The sequence below is a fragment of the Filicampus tigris genome, chromosome 4 (genome assembly GCF_054856515.1).
Source record: "Filicampus tigris isolate MCC_2025a chromosome 4, RoL_Ftig_1.0, whole genome shotgun sequence".
NCBI classification, from domain to species: Eukaryota; Metazoa; Chordata; class Actinopteri; order Syngnathiformes; family Syngnathidae; genus Filicampus; species Filicampus tigris.
The window spans coordinates 7,345,024-7,364,286 of record NC_141220.1 but is presented as its reverse complement, the minus strand read 5'-3'; the positions used below and the strand labels follow the sequence as shown (position 1 = coordinate 7,364,286).

General features: G+C 42.0%; 1 protein-coding gene across 1 annotated transcript in view; it reads left to right on the top strand.

Moving 5' to 3' along the window:
- The window catches only part of jph3b (junctophilin 3b), a 65,213-nt gene that overhangs the window by 22,306 nt on the left and 23,644 nt on the right, over positions 1-19,263 (top strand). Inside the window, exons 2-4 of the mRNA XM_086028265.1 lie at positions 88-574; positions 2,514-2,879; positions 18,954-19,078. Of these exons, the coding sequence (XP_085884391.1) occupies positions 88-574; positions 2,514-2,879; positions 18,954-19,078 (978 nt within the window). The remainder of the gene's footprint in view (positions 1-87; positions 575-2,513; positions 2,880-18,953; positions 19,079-19,263) is intronic.

Genomic DNA, 19,263 nt, shown 5'->3' with positions numbered 1-19,263 from the left:
GTCCAACAAGGAAATCATCATACAGTAACTACTGTAAAAATACTTTTGTTCAGATGGGGCTGAATGTTTTTTTCTTTCTTTCACCAGGCACATTTCAGGGCCAGTGGGTTGGTGGGATGCGGCACGGCTATGGCGTTCGCCAAAGTGTCCCGTATGGCATGGCGGCCGTCATCCGCTCCCCTCTCCGTACCTCCATTAACTCCCTTCGCTCCAGCTCGGAACACAGTAACGGTACAGCTCTACTTGACCGGAGTGGCACAGTAGTTCCCGTTCCTCCCCCTCTTCCTGGTACCTTGTCCACCAGCGTTTCCATGTGCAGCACAGGAAGCGGTGGCAGTAGTCCTGCAGTGTCTCGAGGGGGCTTCGTACTGACGGCGCACAGTGAAACTGAGCTCTTAAAGGGGAAGCGGAAGAGTGGACTGTTCAGGAGGTCTATTCTGTCGGGGCTTAAACTGAGGAAGTCTGAGTCCAGGAGCTCGCTGGCTTCTCAAAGATCTAAACAGAGCTCGTTCAGGAGTGAGGCTGGGATGAGTACTGTGTCTTCAGCTGCGTCGGACATCAACTCCACCATCAGGTATGAGATGGCATTAAGCAGAGTGAAGAATTGTAGTGTGTTCTAGTTTGCATACTAGTAACAAGCAACATTAGTGAGGACAACTAGTTGTCAATTTAGTTTTAGGATGAGGGTTAGGGTTAAAGAGACATTATGCATTTTGGTAACTTCATACTCTCGGACTTTCTTGGGTGAAGCACACTGCACACGACAACCACTTGAAACACGAATGGCTCTGTCTCGTGCAAATGAGCCACTGCTCACCTCACCACCATAGCTTTCGTTAACATGACGGCCAAGGGAACTCGGATGCGGCAACAAGGCAAGCGACGCCTTGTTCTCAAACAGCACAGTCTGAAGACAAAAGTGAGCCCCCACAAAGACATTTTTACTCATGGAAGCAGCATTTTATCACACTTCTTCATGCCACTGAATCATATTAGTCAATTTAGGTGCGGATTTGTTTATGTGACTGTTGAATATTTGGATATGTGCCGGTTATTAGAAGCTAGCACTGATGATGCCGATAGCTATTGCTAACCTTGCTAACAGTGCTTTGCTTAACTTTTTTTTTTTTTTTTTAACTTTGACATAATTGTTCGTCCATGTTATCATTGGAGACTGCAGTTCTTGGTCCAGAATAGATGCCAAATCATGAGCAGAGAAATTTAAATGGGGTGGTATTATACGGGTAGCGATCTGTCAAAAAATTAGTCACGCGAATATATTTTTGATTTCAACGTGTTTTTGAAATATATGCGCGATATTCACGTGTTACTTTTGTTTGTTGATGTTGTCTGAGCATTTATCATGACTTATCAATTGTAAATATTCAAGAGTGCATGTGAATTGTTGAATGTTTGTGGATCAGCGGACACTCATTTATTTTTGAGACAAACGTCACAGGCCGGTTCAACATATTCACACACACAGGTCTCAGATATTCCCATGAGGAAAGGCCGTCCCTCCTCCGTATGCCGCTGTTTCAACGGAAACGGAACAAGTCATCTCCCGTTCCGCGTTTAAAAATTGGAAATTGAAAAATGGAAAACGAATCTTTTAACACAAGTCAGGAAACTACGGAGCCCCTAAAGTGACATGGAAGAAAAAACAACAACTTTGTTTTCGCTTGCAAAGGTTTGCTTTCCTTCACAAACGTTTGCTTTCCTTCACAAACGTTGTGAGGTAATGCAATCTTTGCAAGGGAGAGTTGGGTGTTTTTTCTTGCCAATTGGCCAGACTGCTCTGCGCCAAGCTGGGCGATCTGGTGCAGAAAGATTGTGTCAAGGTGTTTGGCATAGTGGCAATTTGGTGGCAGAAAGTCGGTTTAAAAGCTTTCCCAGCAACTGGTCTATTGCGATTTTAGTGAATTTGATCTGGGGCACAGGCACTCTCAGATTCTGACCTTGGCAGACTTATGTGGTGAGTATTTCGTATTTCATTCATGTGAACAACAGGCATCAAACCATTATCATTATCATTGTTTTCATTATAGGAGTCACTGATAGTGCAGTGGTACACGTGCCCGAATTGTGTGCGGGCAGCGTGGGATCAATTCCCGCTCAGTGATGGTGTCTGTGTGTGTGTGCCCTGCTAATAGGGTTGCGTCAGGAAGGGCATCCGGCGTAAAATGCTTTGCCAAATCAATGATGCGAATTGTGCGTACACTTGATTCGCTGTGGTGACCCCTGAGGGTAAAAAGCCGAAACGATAACAACATTGTTGTCATTATAGGGATAGTTGTCATTTTTGCAACGTAAATAAGCTGATAAAGAGAGTCTAAAATAACACTACGTTAATTATTGAATCAAGCCAATTGTATATATATATATTCATATTGGCTGGCAACCAATTCAGGGTGTCCCCCCGCCTACTGCCCGAAGACCTCTGGGATAGGCGGATACACTGTATATTCATGCAACAGTTTGTTCCTCTAAACTAACTAAGATCATCTTTCTAGCCTTGGAGATGCAGATGCGGAGTTGGCAGTCGCTGATGATGATGTGGACGCCACAGCAACAGAGACCTACTGTGGGGAGTGGAAAAATGACAAGAGGACAGGATTCGGAGTAAGCCGGCGGTCCGATGGGCTGCAGTATGAGGGGGAGTGGCTGAGCAACAAACGCCACGGCTATGGCTGTACGGCATTTCCTGACGGAACTAAAGAGGAGGGTAAATACAAGCAGAACATCCTGGTGAGTGGCAAGAGGAAGAACCTGATCCCGCTCCGGGCCAGTAAGATCAGAGAGAAGGTGGACCGAGCCGTGGAGGGAGCACAGAAGGCAGCAGACATCGCACGCCAGAAAGCTGAGATTGCTCTTTCCAGGTAGTTAATTCAGCAAAATAACACATGACACTCATTTTCAGCACATCCTCCTCACAGTTCTCAGGCTGAGGGCTCAAATGTGGGCTCAGGCCTTCCTGTGTGGGGATTGCATTTTATCCCCATGTGGGTTTTCTATGGCTGTTCCAGCTTCCTCCCACAATTGAAAAACAGGTTGGGTTCATTGAAGGTTCTAAATTATCGTTCAGTGTGAATTTGAGTTTGAATGCTAGTTTGTCTACATCTGCCATGCGATTGTCTGGAGGCCAAGGTGTATCCTGCCTCTTGCCCAAAGTCAGCTTGGATAGACTCCAGCTCATCCTAATGAAATGGGATGTTCGATGCCACTTTTTTTCAGACCAATACCGGTACAAGAATTCACTCTTTGAGTACTCACTGGTACTAGTACCGATACCGCTAGTGCTTTTGATACTGAATAACTGAATAACATTTAATTCAAAATAATGACAGCACATTGTGAACCAAACCTTTCCTTCTGACGCAGATGATGATTCGCCGATGTGTCAAACTGCTGGAGTATAGCGCCAACTACAGCCAAGTAGGACTTATTCGATATCAGATTTTCTGAGACTTAAGTATCAGTGGATGGTACCGGCAGCCTCCACGAGTACCCAACAGTATTCGGCGTTAAATGAAGAAGCCGTATTGCGAGAGCCAGTGCTTTAAAGTAGTATTTTTTTTATGCATTGTATTTCATAATCAGTATGTATAGATAGTGTTTTGTGCCTCTAAGTAAACAACGGGATTTAGACATTTGTTGCAAATGATTGTTTAGCTAGTTTGATCATTCTGATTTGAGATTTACTGCGAGTCGCTGATAGTGTAGTGGTACACACGCCTGAGTTGTGTGTGGGCAGCGTGGGTTCGGTTCCCGCTCAGTGACGGTGCCTGTGTGTGCCCTGCGATTGGCTGGCGACCAGTTCAGGGTGGAATCCGCCATTCGCCCATAGTCAGCTGGGATAGGCTCCAGCACCTCCCCGCGACCCTGTACAGGATAAGCGATGTGGATGATGGCATGACATGACATCATTGCGCATGCACGACTGAATTGAACCCCTGTGCAGACACAGAGGAGTGGTACTAGACAGTGTGCTGGTAGTCACGGAAGCAAAACAGCTTTTGACCGTTCCCGTAGTTTAAGTATATGTTGTCCACCCATTGTACTGAACGACATTGCTCACTATGTTGGATTGCAAAACTTTCAATACAAGAATATAAAAAGTTCCTTTGAGTCCGTATGAGGACTTGAATGAAATTCAAAGCTGCGGATAAAAAGATGTGCCGCTACGGACGAGTCAGAACCACCTTTGACTGCCCACAACGAATGAACAATGAACAAAGGCTGATGGTAAAGCAGAATTTCTGCCATTACACATATACTGTATCAACATGTAAATTCCTACCGTTATAGAATGGGACCATGAATATATTTAATGTTTTTCCTTGGCGGACCAGGCTTACAGCAAAACAGTAACACAACACAAAACAATAAGCCACTGTGCATTGATCCAGCAAAATTACAACATCAGAGTTGTGACACAATCTACCAACAAGCTTTTGATTTTTAGAGTACAAGGAAGTATATATAAATATTATAATATTCCTACAACTTGCTGTCCTCTAACACAGCATCCTGCTGTAGTTTGTGTCTGCTGTTGGTGCTGTGTGGTTGGCTAGGTGTGAACACAGCAAATGTCCTCTGCTGGTGGCTCCACTGTTGCCAACTCATTTTCAGGGGATGTTGTGTCATTGCAAACATTGCAAAAGGACATTCTCATTGTGTGATAATATACTTTCGCACATAAATGTATGTGCAACATTACGTACATAATACACAGATTTTTATCTGTATGTGACTTTGTGACTTCCTAACCGCACACACTGAACTAAATCATTTAAATGATTTCATTAACAAAATGCTTTTGTTCTGATTATGTAACAGAAAAAAATATTTTGAGTGTAAATGTGTGCATTCGAGTCACTTCACCAGTTACAAAAAGTTTTCACACTAATTTTAAAGGGGGAAAAAAAAATCTTTACAATATGTTCATATGTTTTATGCGGCACCACTAGTCAGATTATTACTTTTGTCGAATATGAATTAAGCAGCAAAATCAACCCGTTTTATACATCTCAAGGCATTTTGCCACTTTGTCGACTGAAAGTGACACCACAGTTGCTCAGTTTTCAAACGTCACATGAACAAACACAGAAAAGAGGAGAGGTGTGTTTGGTTGTTACCTTAGCCCTGAGATGTCATTTTCAGTTGACAGCAAGAAGCAAAATGGCCGCCCCCGACATGGGTAAAAATGGGTGGATTTTGCTGCTTAATTCGTATTCCACAAACGTAATAATAATCAAAATACCGTGTTTATAATAGTGGGTCTGCATAAAACACATTATTGTAAAGAACATTTTAGAGTTGACTTCCCCTTTACAGGCAGCAAAATTTGTTGTTGGGTGCTTTTTGGAGAAAAAGTTGCTACGCTAGCCTGAAAGGTTGCAGAATCTAGATAAAAAGTGCTAAATTGGCATTAATGGGACTAAAATAATCACCAGTTTGAGCCCTCTTGCAAGGTTTGGTCCATAATACAGTTCAAACGGACAGTTTGCTTCTAAAGGCCGCTGACCTTGGGCTGCTCCAAAGTGTGTACAAGAACATTAAGTTGTCTAACTGTATATCTTTATATTAGCATGGTTGCAGTTAGTGGTACAAACATGCTCAATATTTGCTACCTTGTTGATGTCATAAAATGCATATTGGAGAGCAACAATTATTTTCAACCCGCCAGGAGAAGTGAGGCTTGGGTGTGAATCTTCACTGCCCCGTGTCAGTGCAATTTATATACAACAGTGACTTGGGAAAATGCTGACTTTAACACCTCTTCCCCCTGTGTTTCATGTTGTGCTGTGTGTGAATTTGATCTCATCTCTCTCCTCATCTTGTTGGTCGTGCTTCCCTGTCCCACAGTCGGATCAGTGTGGCCGAATCCTTTATTATTTTATCTCTACCCGATTAAGAACAGGATTACAGTTAAAGTGGAAGTAGGATTAAGGGAGGTTATAGTGCATGTCTTAAGACCGGGATGACTCACTTGAAGGGCAATGACAGTCAATCCAATACAATGTAAAACAGGAAGATATTATTTTGTTGACGAGTGTATCTGACTTGTAGAGCAAACGTCTCAATCCGCTTGGACCGGCAGGTCACTGTTGGAATCCCATTGTGGTCAGAAAACCAATGAAACCACGAGTAGGTGTTTGAGAGATGCTAGTTTGCTTCGTGACTATTGTTGAGGTGTCATTGAGCAAGGCACCAACCCTCCCCGACTTCAGCTCAGGGACATGGAAAAGGTCCACAACACCCTATTGCAAGTTACTTGCATGCGTGTGGTCTATGTGGTGTAATGTTTGAAAACACAATAGAGAGCAGTTTGAATTTCAATTGAATTTCCTTGTGGGAAAAAAACAAGACAACATTCACTTTAGTCAAAAACACAGTGCTTCAATTTTGAAAAGCAGTTGTGCAGTTTCAGTTTAGGATGCAAATCCAAAAGTAGCTTGCCACCTTATATGTAGTCATTGTATGATTTGAATCTCATGTACTCTACATCAAAGTATCCATGTTTCCTTTTATATTCCCCTTGATTTTTTCTTCTTAATTTGAAGTTGGTCTTAATTTACTAATAGAGCATTATATTGAGTGTAGCTCTGGTATTATGAACACCTTACCTATTGAGATAAAATGACACCCGGGGTGTGTCCACATTTTTTTTGATGATTACAGAAAAAGACTAAGGATGAGCAGACCACTTTGATATTCATCACCTTTACTGTTAGAAAATTTGATTGTTGAGCTATGCTATGCCAACGGTACTTCAAAGCGTTAGACTTTGTGCGTCCTAGTCAATGGCTGACCAAGCAAATAGTGAACATGAGTTGAGTCACGACAAAAGAAGATGAACTAATTCTCAGATAAGATTTGTCACGCTGTGGGAAGATTTCAGATTTGATCAATCCCATTTATGAAAATGATTGTCACATTTACGTATGAAAGCGTCAAATGATGGAACTCCATTAGCCATTGTTGCTTGTTGGATTAACAGCAGCTGTGCGCCATCCGTGTTTTATATCCTTTAGTCACTTGTAGTTGCATCAAAATTCATGAGTAAAAGCGTTGTCTGTCTTGCTGTTTTTACTTTGCACTGTTTGCTTCATTGGACGACTGCGTTTGTTATCAGCAATATTATGAAAGCGCTACATAAATAAAGTTGAGTTGAGTTATTGAATTAATTGCATCTCCCTGTACTCATGAGCAGGAGCGTAGGCGGACATTTTTCAGTGGGTTAACCAGGTTGATGCAACACTCCAGTGAGGCGTGGCCGTGCGTGCGTCCGTCATTCTTTTTCATCCCATCCACAGTCAGGGTTTCATGAAATAAAATTCACACATATGCAGAACAATGTCCATCACGAGCAGGAACAAATCCATAATCAAGCAGGAAAATATCCAAGTAAAAAGCATCGTTTTGTTGAGCTTAACTTACTAGATAATGACATTTTCTTTACAGTGGCTTTGCTTTTTGTTCTCTCATAGTCTCCCTCTAACTCATGCACTCATGCACATCAGTTGTCACAGAAGGCCAACACCATTTTGCATAGATGATTAATTCAAATCATATCTAAAAAGCACAATGACATAAAAGTCTTTTAAATCCTCACAATTCTAAATGATGCTTTTTACTTTGTTTCGGTTTGTTTCTGCTTGTATTATGAGTGTGTGTACAAGATTGGTATATGTGTGCATTTTATTTCGTGAAACCATGACTGTGGATGGTATGATCATTTACTTCACGGCCATGTTTGCATGCTATGGTGTGAAATGTGTAATGATTTTGACTGACCTTGACTGTAAGAATTGAATGTTCTTTACTTAAAACAGCTCATTTTAGCATTTGTATTCAGATCAACTGTACATTTATTCTTTAAATATCCCCCCAAAATTTGTGGCAGAGTATCAACAGGTCTAAGAACCTGGCATCCATGTGAAACTGGCAGAAAAGTCACAAATATCAAAATGTTCCCCTATGTATGCGGGTGGCCAGTGGGGTGGCCACAGAATGACAAGGGATGGCCTTGGCCACACTGTAGCTCCGCCCCTACTTATTGTCCTTATTCCTTTCACTCACAGCGAAAGGTGTCCCACATTAAATGACAAACTATCAGAATGAAAGCAATCATTGATAGTGAGTCAGTAATACAGATTTTGGGATTGTACTATATTTCTGAAGATGGGGCTAGAAGCACTCTCTGATTAGCAGTTTTCATAGAAACCAATCAATTTTCTAATAATGGTACACACACGGATGCCATCTTCAATAACTGTTCAGTAAAGTACATCGAGCACATGTAAAAGGGAGGCCTGAGTCGTTGCGTTAACCTTGAATTTAAATTGACACTTGGGTGATCTTAACATTGGCACTTATATGAAAGCTTTGCATGTAAAAATGACATCAGTACTAAAATGTTCCACCCAAAAGACTCTGTAGTGCTTTAAGGGCTTTTTTTTGTGATTAGATTTATGACAAATTGCCCCGCCCCCTTTTGGGGCGTGGCTTATATAAAAACGTGATCTCATCATGATCACAATCAAAAATACTGTGGCGATTGCTCCTCCACTTTCACAAGCTGAAGCGGACAAGAGCATGAATGCGCACACGAACCCCGACGCTAAACTCGTGTCAACTCCCAGGAGGGAGACGGCGGCTTGCAGCGAGCAGCAGATTGGATCTTCATACCCCCAACCCCTTCCCTCCCAGGCTAAAGGTAGGATAACGGGACGGCTAATAGCAACAACTAGCTTCAGGCCGTTAAAACAAAAAGCGTTAACACAACAACATTAGCTCCTAACTGTCGGCCCAGCATGTGGAGGTGAACATGAGCCTGCGTCTTCATGTCGCGGCGTTGCCTCCCAAGCAGTCGCGTGCGGTGTCCGACACTGCTTGCAGCCGCCACCTTCTGCCTGAATGAAGCGGCGTGAGAGTGAGGTAAGCCCTCATCGAACAAGCGGCAATGTTCAGCGAACAAAAAGTTCCAGGGAACGTACCTTTTCGGCTGTTCCAAATTGGACGGCGTGTTGTAGGTCGAAAAACATTCCTCATCCAAATAAATGTGCACGTCCACTCATTCCCACTTCAGTCGCTGTAAATATCCTGACTGGTGTTTAATGCCTTGCCCGTCGTAACTGTGATCAGCAAAGAAGCAGTGATTTTTTTTGTTTTTTTTAAGCAAAGAAGCACTGTGCGCTCATCCCAGCATAAAGCTATACGTAGCTCTGCTCACTTCCACATTTCCTCATTCTCATATAAATCAGCCACGGAGAGGTTAATCCTTTTGATATGTTGATGTGGGCATTAGTAGGGATGTCCACATACATTTTGCTGCCAATTGATCGCCGTTTTTGGATGTTATAAAGCAATGAAAGTACAATGATTTCCAATGGAGAGTTTGGAATCGGTTCCTCCCGTGACTCCGGCCGAACATGGATAGAACGCTAGGGGGTTTTATCCTCATTATCAAGGGGCGTTATTCAAGGAGTTACTTATTTCCTAATTTCTCCCACATTTATTGATAAAATAGAATATGACAACTCTTTTCATCTTCCTGATCAAATATATAAAATGAACTTGTTAGTGAAAACATGGCCACCCCGGCCCCACCGTCCCTTTAATAAATTGAGTTGTTACGTCCTACTGTCCATCAGTGGTTTAGTGCCACATTCAATTAGATATGAGAGAACACAGAAGAAAAGTGGAATCCGGTACTCCATGAAAGACTTAAAACACTTTAGCTTTCTCTACTATCGTAGTTGTTCACTATGCAAATGCTTCTGTGAGCATGCAAGAGAATACATGAGCTAGGAAAGAGCCAATCCTATTCGACTTTTGATGACTGTGTTAAGGGTACTCACCGCCACATACTCAACACAACAGCACCCTCACTTCTAATAAGACAAAGAAGCCATCTCACATCATTTTCTCAGATGTCATTATGTGTTTTTTTCCTGGAATTTCTATAACCAGTAAGTGCACAACCTCGGACAGTCAGAATGTTTCATTTTCTGTGAGAAACTAACAGAGCAAAAAGAATCTAAAACAGACATCCATCCCGACGAGCTAATTTAGGTATTGTTTAATTGACATCTAGGAAACATTGGAAATATTTTCCAATCCTTTGTGTAATTACAAACATTTATATACAGGTGACGACATAACAATCTCAGCTCACACAGACGTGCAAAATCAACTTAAAACACTGTACGGCAGAAGTTGGCACGATTTGAAATGATGAAAAAAAACCCTATAAAATACAGGGAAAACCTACAAGTTGACAGGTATGGGACTGACACACATGGTTCAAGTAACCCAATTCTTATTTGGTCACCCAACGGCCCTAGGGTGACCATATGTCCCGCATTTGAATGATTTTTGATGCGTTCCGCAAATTGACTCGCTGTCCCGCATGCCTGATCGGCAGGGACCAATTTTCAAACCTGTGCCAAAAATCTTGTTTTTTATCAAACGCTTATGTGAGGACTCAGAGCAGACAACACACAGGAGGCTATTATGGGGGTGGGTCTTAGGCTGTGTGTGTGTGTGTGTGTGTGTGTGTGAGTGGGGGGGTGTATGGTGTTCGGGCTGGTGTGACTGCGTGCGAGACTGTGAGAGGCAGGGGTATGCTGTCAATCAAACAGCCGGACGCACATGCAGGCAATAGTTTTTTTTAAAGATATGCCTACCAAAAACAAGCATTTTAGCGACGCGTTCCATACATTTGCGTTGAATTAATGAAAATGAAGTACTGTAAGGAGAAGTAAGAAGACTGCAAAGAACATGAAATGCAGTTATAACAACTCTGGCCTGGGAACTCGTTGTCTGTGGGTGAAGCCAGTGAAAGACGAGTCAGATAAAGCTTTCTGTGAACTTTGTAGCTGCTGTTGCTCTTATGGGGAAAACGGAAAGACTTGAGTTGTGATGGACATAACCTAAAGAGTTTCATCAGTGCTTTCCTTGGTTCTGGAAGTGCATAGTGCTGCTATGGTGGCACGTTTGTTTACAACGGAATTTATTGTAGTTACAGTATTGTTATCTCCTGACTATTTTTGATATACTTCTTGTTTTATTTTCGTTTTATGCTATGGCTGTTTAATTTGAAAATAATTTGAATTGCAGTAGTTGTAGTAGCCTGTCTTAGTTTGGATTGTCTTTGTTACTGTAGTAAATTGTTACTGCACTTCATGCTCTACATGTTGACTTGAGATTTGACATGGTTTTATTGTGTGTGTGACTATTGTTAAAGTGCATCTACCTCAAGAAGTAATGAGACTGAATAATTTCACACTTTATTGTGAGCTCCTATTGCAAGGGTGGAGCTATGGGTGGGCCTGGGCACAGGCCCAACCAGATTGGCAGACTGCCCACCCAGTGAAATTCATGAAAAAAATATACTTTTAAAATGAAATTATTTTTGAATTTGTGTTTCCTTGTGTTTTTTTTACTGTATTGAATATTAAGAATGGCATAATTGTGGTTGTCCGGGCCGGAGGGTCCGACCGGTCTGGCCCTGGGACGGACTGTCCAGCTGAATATGACTGGAGGGTCGCGGCCGGAAGGGTACCCAAGTCAAGGGTGGAGGGTCACGGCCAGACCGGCAAAAAAGGATCAAGTGCCCAGCTCTGGTGACCTGCTATTCATTTCTTGATTCATTCATTTTGCTCAAAGACCGATCTAAAACATCCCCTCTTTATTTGCTTAATAATGACACTCTAGTGTTTTTATTTGTCACCTAACATGTGTTATCTTATGTTTATAAGCACTTGCAACATTACTGATGAAAGAGCGCGCAGCCTCCGTGGATTGTTGTTGCCTCTGTCAGGCACTGTAGCCGGCGGAGGAAACGTAAACAATAGCGGGGCTACCGAGCTAATGGCTAATATGACTAGCCACTCAGACCTCCGCTGCCGAGCCCCTTTACCTCCACGGCTGATCCATATAATACACAAAATGTGTAAACTGGAACTACAACTAGCAGGAAATCGCTTCGTTTGGGACTGTTGCAATTTAACTCTCCTTGAGGCTAACTGCAGCACAAAGTAAAGTTTCATCGCCAGATTATTATGTATAATAATTCGAAGGACTAGTGAGAATAAATGCTTTAGAAAATGGATGGATGGATAACAAACGCTTTGACACTCCTCTGTGTCGTTACAGTCATGATGGCAAAAATGGCCACGACTTGTTGAAGTGAGTGATATTTTTAATAATTTGTTTTATTTTGGTCTTTGAAAATGTCTTCACATGAAAATGTCTTCACATGAAAATGTCGATTTCTACTGACATGTTTAGTTTAAAAATATGTGTGTACAGTACGTGTGCATTGTTGAAATGTCACTGCTGATTTAGAGTGATTTATTCTTTGAAGCATTAATATTATATATATTTGTTAAACACTGCCCGCACGCAGTCACGGTATAATGTTCTTGACACAATTTTAAAATTAGGAAATTTAAATAAATTGTTCAAGAAATGAATTTCTATAGGGGTGCAGCTCTGTGAATATGGTGCAACTCATTTAAGTTGGTTCAACTAAGAGAAAAGGTTGGGTGCGCCAATGCAACCAGTACAAAAAGTTAGTCAAGAGCCAAATTTCTGACCTGTAGTAATATGTTGTAATAATATGGGTTTCATTAAGGCACTTCAGCGATCCCACTTTTACTCAAATTTATGTCAACGCTACAAATGGGACACTTCGCCAATTCATTAATTATTTTCTGGGCAAGTGACTGTCAAACACAACATGTAGAAAGTACCATTTTTACAGTAAGGCCACCAATCTATATATGCACTACTTATAAAACATATCACACGGCATGGACACAAAGAGACATAAATCAGCATCCTCTCTCTGACTCTCTGTCTCTCTTTGTCCCTTTCCCTCTTTCTCTCTCTCTGTCTGTCTGTGTCCCAGAGCAGATCAGCAGGGTATTTCCGGGTCTCCCATCGGGAAATACCCGTAATACCCGGCCTAATAGATATACCCAGAGAGGTGAGACACAGTTATACAGCAAAGCTGTGTCAAATATCACTTATTGCTATTTATTATGGTTACATAATAAAACATAAATTTAATAAATATAAATAAAAATCCGGGTTAAAGGTTAGTGTACTGAGTGTTTGTGTGCGTGCTGTGATCCCCAAGTAATGTTATATTCTACGTGTAACTGATGTAAGTGATGGCACGAGGCTGTGAGGAGTTCCACACAAATACCTAATTTCCTGTAATCTTTCTCTCATTGTGACATACTGTAATTCATGTACTCTATAAGTGCTCTCTCTCTCTCTCTCCTCGTTTGAACCCCCTTCAAACAAATCCTGCTCACAGTGTGTCCTTAGGGTGTCCGAGGTCTCCTAAGGTCACAACTTACATCACTTTTACAGCTTGTTTCCTATGACTGCTTGTCTCATCCCAATGATCTGATCAGCCATATAGCCGAAAAAATGAATGGAAAAAGTCTGTCCAATAGTCATAAAACAGACATTGTGCTTGCTCTCCCTCATCTCCTTTTACTTAAACTCGTGAGTCCTTTGAACGTGTCTGTAATTAAGCTGTTTCACAATTAATGATAAAGACTCACTGATGTTGAATATGGGAGACCGGTTTCCTCTTATCAAAGACACTTCTGCGTCTCTCCTTTGTTACAGTACCTACTTCCTTCTCATACTTCTTATCACAGCTCTATCTCTCCTTTCTCCACTCGAGAAGGGATCACGTGGTATAATTATGCTTCCTTTCAGCATGCGCTTAGGTTCCATACAAGATGTTGATTTATTGCTACAGGAACAGGTTGCTGTGGGTGAAGAGATGCGTCATACAGTAAGTTATGAGAATGACTAAGAGGTTTAAAGTTGCTTTTTTCAGACAAATATTTTTTCCAGCAAGGAGAAAAATCTCTTACCTAGCTGACAGTTTGGGCTGAAGTGACAGCCCAAACTCTCGGGAAGGTAAGAGAGTTGTCTCTTCACTGGAAAAAAACATTTTTTGAAAAAAAAAAAAAATACTTTAACCTATTTTTAAAAGAAGACAAAGTGAGCGCCATGGCGCTATGACTAAGAGTTTTTTTGTTTTGTCTTGTGAGGACCAAGGTGAAGTCAGGCTGGGTAAGATTATCAGAACAAGGGATTTGTTTTTTGTGTGTGGGAGATATCATACTTTTACTTATTGCACTGTGGTTGTCCGAAAAGAATGATTTTGTAATAAAAGCATCGTCCATCCTCCAGTGCCCCCTCCCCTTAGCAAAAAGAGGTGTTTCTAAATTGCTGTGTGCCTGACATTACATGGCTGGCACACAGTGTGGATCAGGGTCAGATAAACAAAGAGGCAGCGAGGTGAAAATCAATGTCCATCGACATGTAACACTGCATCAAGACGGCTGCTGAACCCCTGAGAGCAAAAGGAGGCTGGAGGGAGGGTGGGGCGAGGGATGGGAAGAGATGTCTGCATCAATTTCCCTGTGTGCCCCTCCTCATAGCATGAAATGGTTTTGTATAATAATACTGTAATAAATAGGGGAAATGTAGTACCAAAAATAACACATTTGATATTTGTTGTCTATACAGTATGTAATATGTTTAGTATTTACATTATTTTAGTGTGTGTTCACCTCATACACACAATAAACAGTTCTCATCCTAATGTTCTATGACAGCTTTAAATGTTAATGGAGCAGACTGTTGACAAAGACACCTCCCTCTTTAAAATAAATAAATACATAAATAAATAAACATATACTGTAAGTAAATAAAAAATACAGCTAGCAAGACCTTATGGTCTGTCATTCTATACAAATATTTGTTTACAGATAATAGGTTGACACTGTTGTCTCACAGTAGAGATGTCCCAGGTTCATATCTTGCCTCAGGCACTCCTGTGAGGATTTTCATTTTAGGCAGGGGCGGAACTACGGGGTGTCCAGGTGTGGCCAAGGCTACCCCATACCTAAGTGAAAATGTTGATATTTGTAATTTTCCTGCCATTTTCACATGGATGCAGTATTCGTAGACTACTTGATACCCTGCCACAAGTTTTTCTTTTTAAATATTAACTGCATATTTATAGAATAAAAGTACAATTGATCTTAATATAAACCCTAAAGCAATCTGTTTTCAGTAAAGAACATTCAATCTTTGCAACAAGGCAGGCAGTTGCCTAGGACCCTGAGTTAAAGGAGATCCCAAGAGATGGCTGACGCTGGCCAATATGAATGACGAAACAGTGGCACTGCTAGACACACACGTGTTGGGGCCACTTACTAGCTGTTGCTGGCTGGTGGCTAGTAGGGGGCCCTGAGAGGCGCCCTATATTGGGATAGGTCAAAGGCACAACTGGAACCCCCCGATGGCACTGCAGTGACTTGTTGAAGTTTGGGAATCTTCTAATGGGTCCCTATTAGCATGTTTGTTGTGAAACACACAGAAAACTAAAGAAATACAGTATGTCTTCACTGATCCATCTCCCTGGGTGCTACAAATGCTCCTGGTCCACGGCGTACTGCGCCTCTCACCCAATGCCAGCTTGATTAGACAGCTCACCAGCAACCCTAATGAGGACAAGCACTATAGATAATGGATGGATGGCTGGTTGAGTATGACATAGAGGATGGGTCTTCTGTGAATCCCCTCTGTCGGTGTGTTAGCGTGTGGTTGTCCCACTGTGGACTGTAGGTCTTACATTCGTGCTTTCTTGGTCCATTACTCAAATGTTATTGTCACACACATGCCAATCATGTGCTCATCACTGTATATCTCCTCCACTTCTATGTTCACTCGTGGGCAGATAGTTATCTGAGTCATTATGGATCATTGCCAACCCACCTGTTTATCTTCACAGCCTGCTGCCTGCCTTTCTATCACCGTTAATCTGCCTCACCCCTCCACATCACCTACTTTAGAAGTATTCATCAAATCACGCTCCCCGTTAGCGTGCCCCTATTTTCTAATTTAGTTTTTTTCCCCCCACGTATTTTATAAGAGAGATGCCATTTACTTCATTTTTAGTGCTTCAGCTGGCTAGCGATCGCAGCTAAACGCTGCCCTAGCACGGATCCTATGAATCATTAATCCTCACTCTGTGGCGGCAAATAAGCAACAGTAAACTTCTGACAAGTATCGTTATTACCAAAGTAGGACAAGGAGAAGCAAGAAACATAGAAAAGCAACAAATGGTAAGAGGAGTAGATGGGGAAGCCATGCTAACACGCTAATATGCAATGTAGAGCCAGAACCACAACCAGACTAATGGCACTTTTCCATTAGCCCGGTTCCACACCGAAATAACCTCACTCTGCCCTGGATGTTTGCTTTTCGATTAGACTTTTTCGAGGCCGAGCGGTTACAACGGAGCTGCTTCTTAGAACCATCTCGGAGATGGCCCTCTTGGGCCGACCAGGGCCGTGTCGTCACTATTATCTGATTGGACGACAGCGACACAGCAAGGAACTCCCATTTCCTTGTTTTATACAAGCTGTCGTCAAAGTTATAAAAATACAGTTTATACAAGAAAAACATACATATAAACATTTACAACAACGCTGAACCGTATTTACAATTTAATATGTACTAGCGGATGCATTTTTGATGATTCATTAAAGATAAACATTTTCGCAAGCTCGCCGGTTCCCATTCACTTGAATGAGAGGTCTCCAGTAGCAGAGCAGAGATTCTCGGTACCCCATCCCGACCGATCGTGGCACCCGCCTCGGGGATGGCGGCTTTGGATGTCCGCTACAGGTATTCAGACGTCACAGAGTGAGAATGACAGTCCATTGACTCGGAGAAGCGGCCAAATGAATGAGAGTGAGAGTGCTTTTACGCACTTTTAGTTTCTTTGCTTGTGTGAAGCACATTGATTTGCCTTGTGTATGAAATGTGCTATATAAGTAAATATATAGCACAATTTATTGTTTTTCAAGCCTTAGAGCCAGGAAATGTGCAGTTGAGGTACTTACCACATTGCTTAAAGAATCGCTTTCATCTGTCAGCCAATCAGATGACAGTGATGTCATGGCCCTCCTTGGACTGCGTTCTAGAAACAGGTTGGAAGATGTTCTGAGGAACGGTTCCATTGTAAATGCACAGCCCCAAAAATGTGTAATGGAAAGGGTGATCACACAAGGCGGAATCTGACTGTTTTGGGATGGAACTGGTACAATGGAAAAGGGGCTTAAGTGCATAGGGGGTACAGGACACTTTTAACAGAGGTCTGACCTGTATTACAGTAGAGAGTAAGCCAAAGCAAACGAAAAGGTTGATTCAGGGACTAGGCCAAAATAATACACCTACTAAGTAGACACAGATGACATCTGAAAAATGGAAATGCTACCGCACACTGTAGGTCAGCCAGGAGGAGGAGCATTTAAGGTAAACAATCTATTACCATAAAAAAATACATTAAATATTTATACCAGGAATGTTGTTTGTGTGCATTGGCGCTATGTTGCACCATAGAGTGCTAAATTTTTATTTTGCATTTTCAGATCTGCACAATAAATGTTCTGAAAGTTTCACTGCATCTGAACAAATGTGAAAAAACTATTATGGATTGCTATATTTGTTTCTAAAGACCAGAGCTGGCCACTTGACCCTTTTTTGCCAGTCCGTCCTCCATCCTTTGTCCTCCGTCCGCAACCTGGGTACCCTTCCGTCCTCGTCCCTCTGTTCTTATCCATAAAGATTATGGTCCTCCGACCCCGTCTGTCCTCGTCCTTTTAAAGCACTTCCGTCCTTATCTTCCGTCCGTCCGACCCCTGCTGCAGCCATCCCCACACCCCAAAAAAAGCATCCGTGCATGACATTATTTCAAGCTCATTAGCTGGCTAATTTCCTATGCACATCCACTTACCAGCTCAGAGTATCGTGAGTGGATTGAATTGTTTACAACTGTTAAGCCATCTTTTTGGCTGCCAGAAACCACCGTCCGATGTGATGATGAAGATGATGATGATGATGATGAGGCAGAGCAAGCCAGGGGACATCACGAGAATACTTAAGATTATGTAATAACACAATAGGGCTTTGTTGCACGTTTTCACTTTTTATTGCATTATTTCGCAATAAAAATAATTCTTGCAAGATAAGGCTATGTTATTTTAGGAGGAGAATGAATGTCTTCCACTTCATAGCTTTCAGTGTTTTTTTGGGAGTCCACTAGAGGGCAGACTATGCCTGTGAGAACAATAATGCAGGGAGGGAATGCACATGAAAAAGAGCACTCCAGTGTTGCACGACAGTCTTGCTTTTTAAAAGAACCCAACACAACACGTCAAGCCAGGACTTCACCCGGTTAGGGACGAATAGAGGGACGGACGAAAACCTGCCTCCGTCCTTGCTGAGTCCGTCCTTTTTAAAAGTGTTCTCATCCTCCGTCCGACTGTCCACAAAACGGACCAGCTCTGCGAAAGACACATAACATGCTCTGATAAGAACACGACATGAAAATCGTAGATGGCAATGAATAGTGTTCACGTGAACCCTCACATAAATGTTAAAGGAAAGAACTCTGACCTGCTGAGACTCTGAATATAAGTAACATAAATTCACACCATAAGTAAACAAACACAACGCCAACTCAAAAAGACAAATCATAACATGTGGTACACAGAAAATAATGTGATACAAAACCATTTTTATATGTTTACATACGGTTCGCGAAGAAAAACGCAAAATGAATACGTAATATGCATGCATGCACGCTACGGTTCAGTCGTAACGCTCATGGCGGAAGGAGAAAATAAATACTCTGTCATGATTTTTTGTGTAAAACTGCTCACTTATTGAATGAAAATCAAAGCAATACCTCTCGCCTTTATGCTTTTGTGCTTGACAGAAGTACAGTGATTAAAGTGGCTCTATTTTCATTATTATCAACTCACTGTAAAAACATGGCCGCTGTCTCACTTCTGTATCGATTGACATTTTTTCAAATTTCCTTTCCTGTCTGTCAGGACTGCTCATGCACAGGGTAAAGCAGAGGCAGCTGTTGGAGCGGCCCAGAAAGCTCAAGAGGAGAGTCGCATGGCCAGAGTGACTGCCAAGCAGTTCTCCCCTTCCTTCCAGCACCCGGGAAATGGTGGGTGCACATACACCCATGGAATTTTACTGATACTTATATGCTAAACACATCTGCCCATGTCCACACTTTAGTGCAGCACTTAAGACTTGTGTGTATAATGTATGTATTTGATTTTATACATATACAAGTCTTAGGAAAGACCAAGTAAACAGTTAATTAATCAGTCTTGCGGCACAGTGATA